Source organism: Cucurbita pepo, chromosome 14 (genome assembly GCF_057944985.1).
Source record: "Cucurbita pepo subsp. pepo isolate OVF chromosome 14, ASM5794498v1, whole genome shotgun sequence".
NCBI classification, from domain to species: domain Eukaryota; kingdom Viridiplantae; phylum Streptophyta; class Magnoliopsida; order Cucurbitales; family Cucurbitaceae; genus Cucurbita; species Cucurbita pepo.
In genome coordinates this window covers 3,665,390-3,677,895 of record NC_141811.1, presented here as the reverse complement: position 1 = coordinate 3,677,895, position 12,506 = coordinate 3,665,390, and the positions used below count along the sequence as shown (strand labels likewise).

The 12,506-nt window shown below is 37.5% G+C and overlaps 3 protein-coding genes across 4 annotated transcripts; all 3 read left to right on the top strand.

Moving 5' to 3' along the window:
* Positions 1-161: 161 nt before the first annotated feature.
* Positions 162-3,859, top strand: LOC111810168 (uncharacterized). Of its 2 annotated transcripts, XM_023696768.2 has the most exons (3): positions 162-235; positions 382-436; positions 1,971-3,859. In XM_023696768.2, exon 3 carries the CDS (start codon positions 2,012-2,014, stop codon positions 3,503-3,505), a length of 1,494 nt encoding a protein of 497 aa, XP_023552536.1. In that variant the 5' UTR covers positions 162-235; positions 382-436; positions 1,971-2,011; the 3' UTR covers positions 3,506-3,859. The 2 variants fall into 2 exon arrangements, with proteins under 2 accessions (XP_023552536.1, XP_086973302.1); XM_087117176.1 differs by lacking the exon at positions 162-235 and having other exon boundaries at positions 249-436.
* Positions 3,860-6,664: 2,805 nt separating this feature from the next.
* NIR1 (nitrite reductase 1) lies at positions 6,665-9,443 on the top strand. The gene is made up of 4 exons (XM_023696765.2): positions 6,665-7,085; positions 7,468-7,822; positions 7,951-8,239; positions 8,471-9,443. The coding sequence occupies exons 1-4, from the start codon at positions 6,722-6,724 to the stop codon at positions 9,209-9,211; spliced, it is 1,749 nt and encodes a 582-aa protein (XP_023552533.1). The 5' UTR covers positions 6,665-6,721; the 3' UTR covers positions 9,212-9,443.
* Positions 9,444-10,126: 683 nt separating this feature from the next.
* LOC111810378 (ethylene-responsive transcription factor ERF109-like) lies at positions 10,127-11,028 on the top strand. The gene has a single exon (XM_023697085.2). The coding sequence runs from the start codon at positions 10,225-10,227 to the stop codon at positions 10,870-10,872; it is 648 nt and encodes a 215-aa protein (XP_023552853.2). The 5' UTR covers positions 10,127-10,224; the 3' UTR covers positions 10,873-11,028.
* Positions 11,029-12,506: the final 1,478 nt, after the last annotated feature.

The window sequence follows — 12,506 nt, the reverse complement described above, 5'->3', positions numbered from 1 at the left end:
CTACCTTCATATTCTTCCGGTCCTGATGTATATCTAAAATTTTAATAAATTTCTATCTTAAAAGCAAAATTAAAGAGTATTATTTATTTATTAATTTTTTTTTTTTGTAATTTAGAGAAAATAATATACATATGGCAAATTTTTATTTATTTTTATTTATTTTTTTATTTTTTGTCGAAGATAAAAATCGAAATTTCTTTCCCTCATGAACTCCCTTTCTTCATCTTGAGGTCAGGTACACACCGAACTCTTCATCTCTCTCTGAATTTGACCCTTTTTGCTTGTTCTCTTAATTTTTGTTGAATTTGTTTACCGAACGGATCTTTCTGTATCTGATACTTACTTTAAGATCTCTTGCGAACTCTATTTTCTGTTCTTCAGGATCTTACTGAATTGAGGCTGCTATTACGCTGAGGACCTCTTGCATCATTGCGAGGTACATTTTTATTGGGGTTTTGTGCTAATCGTGTAGTTCAGTGGAAATTATCGCTTGAATTTGATTGGATATGATGTTTTGAGGTTATTGTTGTGTTCAATTTGATGGTCGGTTGGTCTGTAATCAGAAAATCATCGGATGGGTTTTTGATGAACTAGGCTTCATTTGTTCTGTCATTAATTTTTTCTCCATGAAGCTGCTTTCATGGAGCTTTAGGAATGCTGTTAGTTTTGGTGAAAATGTTCTTGAAATTTCGAGATGCTTTACAAAAAATATCTTCTAATTCTGCCCTGAAATCCCTTCAATTTGGATATGGCCATAAACAGTTCAATTGGTTCAGATCAAGATGTTAAGCTGCAATGAATAGATAGTAGTTTATTGGGCAGCAAATTGCAGCTTGTTTCTCTGAGTCCTCATTATTTAGTGAAGTTTGAAATTTTTATGCTGTTTGTTGGCTGTCATCTGAGGGGATTAACCATTTGAAAGCTTTGTGGCAATGAAGTGTTAGGAATTACGAACCTCTACAATGGTATGACATTGTCCACTTTGAGTATAAGCTCTCATGGATTTTCTTTGGGCTTCCCTAAAAGGCCTTGTACCAATGTATTCCTTACTTATAAACCAATGATCGTTCCCTAAATTAGCCAGTATGGGACTCCCTCCCAACAATCCTCCTCTCGAACAAAGTACACTATAGAGCCTCCCCCGAGGCCTATGGAGCCCTCAAACAGTCTCCCCTTAATCGAGACCCGACTCCTTCTCTAGAGTCCTTGAACAAAGTACACCCTTTGTTCGACATTTGAGTCACTTTTGACTACACCTTCGAGGCTCACAACTTCTTTGTTCGACATGTAATGATTCTATTGACATGGCTAAGTTAAGGGCATTGCTCTGATTCCATGTTAAGAATTACGAACCTCCACTATGGTATGATATTGTACACGCTGAGCATAAGCTCTCATGGTTTTGCTTTGGGCTTCCCCAAAAGGCCTCATACGAAAGGAGATGTATTCCTTACTTATAAATCCATGATCATTCCCTAAATTAACTAATATGGGACTCCCTCCCAACAATCCCCAACAATCCTCAACCTGAGGTGACTTTATGATTTGGGTTTCAGATTGTTAGGAAGATTAAGGCCAAATTGCTCAGATAGTGAGAAGTATACAAGAAGAAGCAAACCTCTCAGCATAATGTATCCATTTGGTCCAACAATTTTTAGTGAGATATGTGTATTTAGTTTTCCTTTCCCGATCGCCTGTTTCTCGTAGTAATGATATGTACAATTTCCCCCCATTTTGTGATCTACATGGTGTCAAAACCCTAAAGAATGGTTGGCGCATGGTTTAATAAGTTCAGTCTATGAAATTTGGGGTCGGGAAGGCCGAATGTATGCCATTGGTGTTTGGGTTGTGTATTCTATATGTAGTTTACTTTTCTAACTTTTTTCGATTGTGTTTCACGAGTTTGTATTTTAAGCATTTGATTCTGAAGGGAAATAATATCCTGGCTTGTTTAAACATGTAAAAAACAGTGCTTGCTTAATCTGAATCGTTGGAGCAAAGGAAAATCCAAATGGAAGACTTAAACAGGAATGTTTCTCAGGCTCCTCCAAGTCTGCAAACTCGAAGTTCTCCGGACGGTCCTGTGGCCATCCTTTGGGATATTGAGAATTGCCCTGTTCCGAGTGATGTCCGCCCTGAAGATGTAGCTGGTAATATAAGAATGGCTTTGCGAGTGCACCCGGTAATAAAAGGGGCAGTTATGATGTTTTCTGCATATGGGGATTTCAATGCTTTTCCTAGACGATTGAGAGAAGGGTGTCAGCGAACGGGGGTCAAACTAATTGATGTGCCGAATGGTCGGAAGGATGCTGCAGACAAGGCTATACTAGTCGATATGTTTCTCTTTGCCCTCGACAACCCTCCCCCGTCTTCCATAATGCTCATATCTGGTGATGTCGATTTTGCTCCAGCTCTTCACATTTTAGGTCAACGTGGATATAATGTGATACTCGTCATCCCTTCTGGTGTGGGCGTTTCATCTGCCCTTTGCAATGCGGGGAAGTACGTTTGGGATTGGCCGACTGTGGCTCGTGGTGAAGGCTTTGCACTTTCCCCCAAAATGTTGACTTCCCGTGGTGGAGCGGCTGAAATTTCTGGATATCTCAAGGGATGCCATATCAATGACGATCCAGATGGCCAAAACGAAGAGGAAGCGATCGTCTATGGAGGGGTCTCCCATGGCTATTACAACCTCAGGGATTTTTCCGTAGTAACTCAGTCTTTATCTGAGTACAATGGTAATTCGACAGTTCCTTGTGCACCTCCAAGTTTGAGGTCACAGAGTCTCCCATGTGGTCTGAGCGACGTTCCAACGGGCCCCGTTTCATGTGGAGACCAGAATGAGTCCACTTGGTGGCCACAAACAGGAGACTTAAATGTTCTGAAGGGACAGTTGGTTAAGTTGCTAGAGCTTTCTGGAGGGTTCTTACCCGTCACTAAGGTTCGTGCCGAGTACCAGAGAGTCTTCGGAAGGCCACTTTACACATCCGAGCCGGGTGTCAAGCTTGTGAATCTTTTCAAGAAGATGGGAGATGCCCTCATTGTAGAGGGCAAAGGCAACAAGAAATCAGTCTACATTCGAAACTCGAGATCATGCCCGAGCGCCCCACCTTTGATATTATCAAGGAAAGAAAACAAGAAAGGTAAGGGTACTTCAGAGGAAACTATTGATGTTGCTCCAGGAATGGGATCATCAGACGAATACTCAGAGGAAGAAAAAGTGGTTCATGAAGAACACGATGAGAAGAAAGGTGTAGGAGAAAACAACGAGTGTGGTCTCGAGCAGTTCAAACACCAGCTACAGGAGATTCTCGTCAGCTATTCATGTAGAATCTTCTTAGGATGTTTCGAGGCAATATACCAACAACGATACAAGAAAGCCTTGGACTTCCAGAGCCTCGGCGTTCACGGATTGGAGGAGTTGTTAGACAAAGTAGGCGACGTCGTGGTTTTGCACGAAGATCCAGGAAGCAAGCGCAAGTTCCTGGCTGCTCTTGGTGGCTAACATGATAATGAAGATGATCAGGTAGCTAAGCTACCTTTGTAAACTACTATTATTGTATGCCATTAACTTGTCAAATAGCTGAAAAGAAATAAGAAAAAGGAAAAAGAAGCCCATGTTTGTGGTGAGTGCTGCCTGCCACATAGTTTTAGAACGAGTAGAGTATGGCTGAGGGTGAGGCTGGGGCTGGTTGGTTGCTGTTTTTTCTTCCTCCAGCATGTTCTTTGTGTTCTTCAACATATGGAACCTGTCACTGTGTGTCTCTGTTCCTGATGATCTGCTTTTGGAGATCTTTGTCTGTGCCTGTATATTACTTTCCACTCAAGTTTTAAAATTTATATATACCTTCTTTCTTTCCTTGCTTCATTGCCATTGATGCTAGTATCCCATGCTAGTATCCCATATAAAAGAGTGGTTTTTCGAAACGTTAGTGGTCCAGTATATCACAGGCCCTCGTGAGTTTGCCACACACATTTTTTTTTTTTTGTTTGTTACTAAGGATTGGGGCAAGCGGTATTCTATAGAGGACAACGCTTTCTCAGCCAAAATTCTTTATGAGAAAGGGTAGCCCTCTGTCCCACGCAACCAACTTTCTCACGTGGTTCACTCTAAGAAACAATACTTTCAGAGACCTAAACCAACTTAAACCAGCAACTAACTTAGAAACAATACTTTCAGAGACCTAAACGAAACAATACTTTCAGAGACCTAAACCAGCAACTAACTTTCTCAAGTGGTTCAGAGACCTAAACCAACCTATACTTTCAGAGACCTAAACGAAACAAAACTTTCAGAGACCTAAACCAGCAACTAACTTTCTCACGTGGTTCAGAGACCTAAACCAACCTAAACCAGCAATTAACTTAGAAACAATACTTTCAGAGACCTAAACCAACCTAAATCAGCAACTAACTTAGAAACAATACTTTCAGAGACCTAAACCAGCAACTAACTTTCTCACATGGTTTACTCTAAGAAACTAACTTTCTCACGTGGTTCATTCTAAGAAACAATACTTTCAGAGACCTAAACTAATATTCGTATACTAAAACATAAAGATTTTTATAAATTTATTAGTATTAATAAAAAAATATATTTTATATTTTATATTAAAGAGTATTATTAAAACAAGTTACTAATTTTCTATAATTTTAAAAAAAAAAAATTAAAAAAAATTACAAGTTGAACAAATGTGGTTCTAATGGAGCCAAACAAGTAGGGTCGGGTTTTGGGCCGTACCCCTTGACAAGGACCAAAGCTCAAATATTGAAAATATATTATTTTAAAAATATAATAATAATAATTAGTAAAATAAAGGGAAAATAAAAGTAGGCGGTGGAAATAGAAGATTAGTAGAGAGTCGGGTGTCGGCCACATGTTTTGGGTTTCGACAGGCGGCATGTTAGGCGGCGGGCGGCTTGAAAGCAGGACGCGGCGGCCTGAGGCCGTGACCCTTCATTGCTTGGAAAGGTTATTATTCCTAATTATTATTTTTCCTTTTTTATTTCCCATCACTCCACTAATCAGCCCATAATTAAATTTAATTAAAGTCTAAACTGAGATTAAATTTGTAATTTAACACATAAATTAATTATAATTTTTTAATAATAAATATTTTAATGTTTTAATTAAATAAAGTTATAAATCGATTTATTAATTATAAAAACTTGACCGAGATTACATAAATTTAAATATTTGATTTTATAAAAATAATAATTAAGTTAGGTTATTGAAAAGACTTAACTAAGAAGGAATTTGTAATATAAATTTTATAATATCCAAAGGTCATTGAAAAAGAAGCAATAATATATTAAATTTATGATGTAGGGTTTTCAACTACATGAGGTAGAGAGAGTAAGAAATTATTCCCTAATAACTAAAATATTTTAATTTATTTTACTACATCATATGATATATTATTATGTCACTTTCATATTTTATATTATATTTTAATTTAATTTAATTTAACTAAACTTTAACAAATATATATTTTCATACGTTCCATCGGTCTCTTACAGTTAGTAGACATTGTCTGCTTTGACACATTACGTATTACCGTTAGCCTCACGGTTGTTTTCACAACCCTTATAAAAGAATGCTTTGTTTTTCTCTCAAACCGACGTGAGACATCACAATCCACCTTCTTTAGAGGCCCAATGTCCTCATTAGCTCACAACCCACCTAGTTGGGAGCCTAACATCTTCGTTGGCTCATAGTCCACCCCCATTGGGAGCTCAACGTCCTTGCTAGCTAATCTCCCTGTAAACCCAGATCCACCGACCCATTACGTATTACCGTTAGCCTCATAGTTGTTTTCACAACCCTTATAAAAGAATGCTTTGTTTTTCTCTCAAACTGATGTAGGATCTCACAATCCACCTCCCTTAGAGGCTCAACGTCCTCATTAGTTCACAATCCACTCCAATTGGGAGCCCAACGTCCTTGCTGGCTAATCTCCCTGTAACGACCCAAATCCACCGCTAGCAGATATTGTCCTCTTTAGGTTTTCCTTTTCAAATTTCCCCCGAAGGCTTTAAAATGCGTCTACTAGGAGAAGGTTTCCACACCCTTATAAACGATGATTTGTTCTCCTCCCCAACCAATGTGGGACATCACACTCCTGTATCTAACTCTACTATTTGTAACAGTCTAAGCCCACTACTACCCTATATTGTCCACTTTGACTCGTTACATATCATCGTCAGTCTCACAATTTTAAAACGTGTCTGTTAGGACTTATAGGAGATGTTCTATTTTCTTCTCGACCTCACAATTAATTAACCTAACATTAAATGATATTTAATACGTAGAAAAGTTAGATTAGAATTAGCCTAACATTATAAAATATTATTTAAAAAAATATATTTTAGATATTAAATAATATTATTGAATATAAGAATTATAAGGTAAATTTGAGAAGGGAGAGGTGTAAGCCAACCACTTATTACAATCCAATCCTTTTATAGCTTCTAAAAGGAGTGGAAGAGGAAAAGGCAAAAAATAGGCTAATAAATAATAATTATTAATAATTATTTGTGCGAACCAAAAAAATAAAAAAAAAATAAAAAATTAAAAAAAAAAAGAAGAAAAAAAATTGGCCTTTGAAGGCTACCAAAGGTTCTCTAACGAAAGGGAGAGAGAGTCCTTAAAATCTCTCCCATCTCTCTCTCTCTCTCTCCCTTCAATTCCCACATCCAAATCCAACTCTTTGAAACAACCATGTCCTCTCTCTCAGCTCCCTTTCTCTCCCCTCCGGCAGCTGCCACCCGCCGTGGATGGCGTCGAGTGACGGCAGCGCCGATTACAACAGCGCCGGCGGAGGTGGCGGTGGAGGAGGCGAGGCTGGAGGCAAGAGTGGAGGAGAGAGAAGGGTATTGGGTGGTGAAGGAGAAATTTAGAGAAGGGATTAACCCACAAGAGAAAGTGAAGATAGAGAAAGAGCCAATGAAATTGTTCATGGAGAATGGAATTGAAGAGCTCTCAAAGTTGTCAATGGAGGAAATTGATGCCTCTAAGCTTACTAAAGATGATGTTGATGTTAGACTCAAATGGCTTGGCCTTTTCCATAGAAGAAAACATCAATGTGAGTTTCTTTTCGATCTTCGTGTCAATTGTTCGTGTTCGTGTTCGTGGTCGTGGTCGTTTTTACATAAAATTAGGACCGTCTCTGAACTTTCAAAATTAAATAAGAAATTAATTAGGAAAATAGAAGGTAGGAGGAGGGTAAGATAGTAATTTACATATTAATTTATGTATTTATTGACTAAAAGTTGAAATTAAAAAATATTTAAATGGTGGTTTGTTTTATAAATTAATTCATGTTTGGATCTGAAATTGACTATTTTTTAATTAGAAGAATTAATTTCTATATTATTAAGAGAAAGTCTACATTAAATACTTTTATATGCAAATTGATAAAAATAAATAAATGACAAGCGTGCCCTTTTAAAATATTTTTTAAACAGATGGGAGATTTATGATGAGATTAAAGCTGCCAAATGGGGTGACAACAAGCGAACAGACGAGATATTTGGCGAGTGTGATCCGGAAGTACGGGAAAGACGGCTGCGCCGATGTGACGACGCGGCAGAATTGGCAGATTCGCGGCGTGGTTCTAGGGGATGTGCCGGAAATTCTGAAAGGATTGGCTGGAGTTGGGCTGACGAGTCTGCAGAGTGGAATGGATAATGTGAGAAATCCCGTTGGAAATCCCCTCGCCGGTATTGATCCTGAGGAGATCGTCGATACTAGGCCTTACAATAATTTGCTCTCGCAATTCATCACTGGAAATTCCCTTGGAAATCCTGCGTTCACTAATTTGTAAGTTCAATTCCAAATCGTGTATCTAATTTAAACATTTCCCTAAAACCCTAAAACCTAGAAGATGAAGAATCGGAAATTGGTATGTGTTCATCTGAAGAATTGTAGTATGTGATTTGTATGAACAGGCCAAGAAAATGGAATGTGTGCGTGATAGGATCACACGATCTATACGAACATCCTCACATAAACGACCTTGCATACATGCCCGCCACGAAGAATGGACGAATGGGCTTCAACGTGCTAGTGGGTGGGTTCTTCAGCGCCAAGCGGTGCGCCGAGGCAGTGCCGCTCGACGCTTGGGTGCCGGAAGAGGACGTGGTCCCTCTTTGCGGAGCTGTCTTGGAGGCTTACAGGGACCTCGGCACCAGAGGCAACCGCCAGAAGTGTAGAATGATGTGGCTCATCGATGAACTGGTCAGTCTCATCATCATTATTCAATACATCCTAACATTTCAGTATCATATAGTCCACATTGAACATAAACTCTAAGTCTAGCGATGAAAGGGAGTGTTAAGAGTATGAATTAGTGACTAAATATACACTAATGGGTTGATTTAAGTTCTTGATTTGAAGAAAATGTAGCTCTTGATGCGAAATCTGCTGGTTCTGTGTTGGATTTAAGGTGATTTGATTATATGTAAACAGGGTTTAGAAGGATTTAGAGCTGAAGTAGTGAAGAGAATGCCAAGACAAGAGTTGGAGAGAGCATCACCGGAGGATTTGGTAAAGAAGGAATGGGAAAGAAGGGACTATTATGGAGTGCATCCACAAAAGCAAGAAGGTTTAAGCTTCGTAGGAGTGCACATTCCTGTTGGTCGAGTTCAAGCGGATGAAATGGACGAATTGGCTCGACTCGCCGATGAATACGGCACAGGGGAGCTCAGATTGACAGTGGAACAAAACATAATCATCCCCAACATTCAAAACTCAAGGTTAGAAGCCTTAGTGAAAGAGCCTCTATTTGACAAGTTTTCACTAGAGCCACCAATTCTCATGAAAGGATTGGTAGCCTGCACTGGCAACCAATTCTGTGGACAAGCCATTATAGAGACGAAGGCTAGGGCATTGAAGGTGACTGAGGAGGTGCAACAGCGAGTCACGGTGAGCCGACCGGTGAGGATGCATTGGACCGGTTGCCCAAATACCTGTGGGCAGGTTCAAGTTGCTGATATTGGGTTCATGGGGTGCATGGCTAGGGATGAGAATAAGAAGCCTGTTGAAGGGGTTGATGTGTTCTTGGGTGGGAGAATTGGGAGTGACTCACATTTGGGAGATGTGTATAAGAAGGCTGTCCCTTGTAAGGACTTGGTGCCCTTAGTTGTGGACATTCTCGTACAACATTTTGGGGCTGTCCCAAGGGAGAGGGAGGAAGAAGAAGAGGAGTAAGTTATAGGGCAGGCTGTACCTTTCAAGCTCTTGGACATATTGGATGCATTTGCCAAATGGGGCAATACAGGTTTGGTAACATTCAAATACACAGCCATTTTGATGTAACTAATCTTGTAAGTTTGTATTTCAAAGTTTGTAATCATTACCCATATGTTCATTAACTCAGTAATGAAGAAAAGGGCAATAATATTTGCATTCTGCATTTAGTTTAATAACCTTTGGATCGATCCCTCGTTTGAGTATTTGAGTATCTGATGTCGATAAATGGTTTTTGAGAGAGAAGAGACGACGATGGGGGAGTTGAGGTTTTTTCCATTTCGTCTCTCGTTGGTTTGTTGGGAGAACAATTTTCACTCTTAGAAATGAAAAGTAGGTAACGTGGCCATGTTATCACAATCGTACTCTCGTGGTAGTATAACAACGATTTGTTTGGCATTTGTTCTAATCTGACGAACAAGTCAATCGTGTGAAAATTGAACTTTGTGAATAATTTTGACATATGGTCGAGTTTCGAGTCATGTTAACAGAAAATGTCTTACAAAATGTAAGAGAAAATGCGTTGTACTAGATAAATATTTTTGTGGACGATTATACACGTTCGTATTGATATCATAAGAATAGTAAAGGTTTAACTACACAAGAAAGCAAGTAAAAGGGGAGTAAAGGTTTAACTACACAAGAAAGCAAGTAAAAAGGGTTTGGAACGGGCATGCGGTTAGGTTCAACACGTCTGACGTTTAAATATATGCGAATAAATTTTAAAATTCCAAAAGTAAATAACAAAATATCCAAGCTGGGCCCACAGAAATCCCCGCTGGCCCAAACTCCACCGAGTGCCAATTTGCGTTGTAATGTTGCCACGTCATCAACCTCTCCGTATATATACCTCACTCTTCACTTCAACTTCTAAACCCCCAATTCCAAATTCTCAATTTCTCTCTCTCGTGACCTCTCGATCTCGATCCACGGAATCGCCGGAATCGTATCACTTCTCTTTTCCGCCGCATTCCATGGCGGATAGGTTTTGGCGCGAGCTTCAAATTCCGCTTCCTACATTTGATTGTGCCGCCTCCGCCTCCGCCTCCGCCTCCGCTTCCGATTTCTTCTCCGCTTCTGCAACTACTTCTTCGATCACTTGTTCGAGTACGGACGCGATTTTCTCTCCCTCTGTTTTCGAGACGTGTAGTGTTTGTCGAATCGATGGCTGTTTAGGCTGCGATTTCTTCCCGCCGTCATCGTCACCAGTCGAAGGCGAGACGAAAAGCGGCAAGAAGCGTTTGAAGAAAATTTACAGAGGCGTTCGACAGCGGCCGTGGGGGAAATGGGTTGCCGAAATCCGAAATCCGAAACTCGCAACCAGAGTCTGGTTAGGAACCTTCAATACTTCCGAAGAGGCCGCTAGGGCTTACGATAAAGCCGCGTTGGAATTCCGAGGGCCTCGAGCAAAGCTTAATTTTCCATTTACTGATGATTCACTGAGAACAATGAGGCCGGAAAATGAAATTTCGAAGAACGGTAGAAATTCGGCGGCCGATGGAATCGAAAATGAAGATGAAATATGGAGGAAGATTGAGAAGGATGAAATGGATCAATGGATCTCGTCGCTGATCACGGATCACGGCGGCGATTCGTCAGACTCCACCAGTATTGGGGCTTGAGAATTTTCGAATATCCTACTGGTTCGAATTTTTAAAATTTCCGTAAGAAAAAACCACTCGTATTTTAGATATTTTAGGTTTGGGATTTTAACATCCCAAAAAGTATATCTAAAATTTTCCATCACAAATTTAATTTTTAAAATTTAAATTTCTTGTTCATCCAACATTATGATACCTTTTTTATTTTTATTGCTAATTTAGAATTAATTTGAGCTAATTAAAAGGTTATAACTAAAATTCCTCCTTCATTAAACTTATTATTACTTATTTTTTAAAAATAATATAAAATCTGAATTTAAACAATATAAGTTAATCTATTAATTTAATTTATGTAATTTAAAATTTATTAATATTATTATATAACAAGTTTCGATAAAAAAAAAATTATTTGAATAATTAAATTATTGAAAAATACAAAAAAAAAAAAAAAAAAAAAAGTTTTGTTCATAATTTAATTGATTTAGGTATATCTTTTTTAAAAAAATTCACACTAAATAAACGTTTTGAATATTAAATAATTTCTTAATAATTAACGATTTTAGGTCAGCTGAGCTGGATAATAAAATATAATTAATTACTTAAAAAAAACAACAAAAGCATAGATTCCACGTTTCTAAAATGCACCAATCATTTCCCTCCACGTGTTCAAAAGATGGGTTTTTCATTTATTTATTTTTGCCAACTTGTGGTTTGTTTTCCAACATGTGGGTTATTCTTTATCCCTTAATTTGGTTTTTTAAAAAAGGATAAAGTTTATTTAACATTTCATCACGCTCTTCATATTTAGCACGTGTTCTATTTTTTTATGATGAAGACAAAAAAAAGAGTGGTAGTGAAGCAATGATGCTCCAATTTTTTTTTTTTTTTTTTTACCCTTAAAACAATTTTAATTAGGTTAAATTATATAAAATAAAAAAAGTTTGAATTAAGATAAGAAATAATAAAATCTTTTAGTTAAACTATTTATGAGAGAGTCTCTTTGAGATCTCTTTCTTTGGAGTTCTCGAACATTTTCTCCTTAATTGAAGCTTAACTCTTTCTATGGAGTCTTCGAGCAAAACATATTCTTTGTTCGATACTTAAGTTGTTATGACTATACTTTCGAGTTCACAATTTTTTTTTTTTTTTTTTGTTGACACTTAGAATTCTAATGACATAATTACTATTATATTATTATTTTGATCTAAAATAGAAAAAAGAAACACACATAAAGCAATGATAACGACAACGTCCTAGAATCCTATCAATTTAAAACGGTTTTAAATTAATATCGTGCTTTTTTAAATTAATATCTTGCAAAAGTTTATTAAAAGAATTACCATCGCAAAATCCAATGCAAAAATACAAAAAGTTTATGGCACGTGTAAAATTACTTTAATAGTTTATTAAAAAGGGAAAAAATAAAGAAACCCACGTTCATTTAATTTGATTCCAACGTGGAAGTTTTAGTATGAAAATATTTTTTATTTGATTTTTTGAGTTCGGTATGAAATTAAATAATATTGTTAAACGATAAGAAATTTAATTATTAATATTTTCTTTATTCCTAACAGTTTGATTTTCGTTTTTAGAAAAGTTTGAAAACAACCTAAACACAATATTTTTTGGGATAATTAAATTATATATAAAAAAAA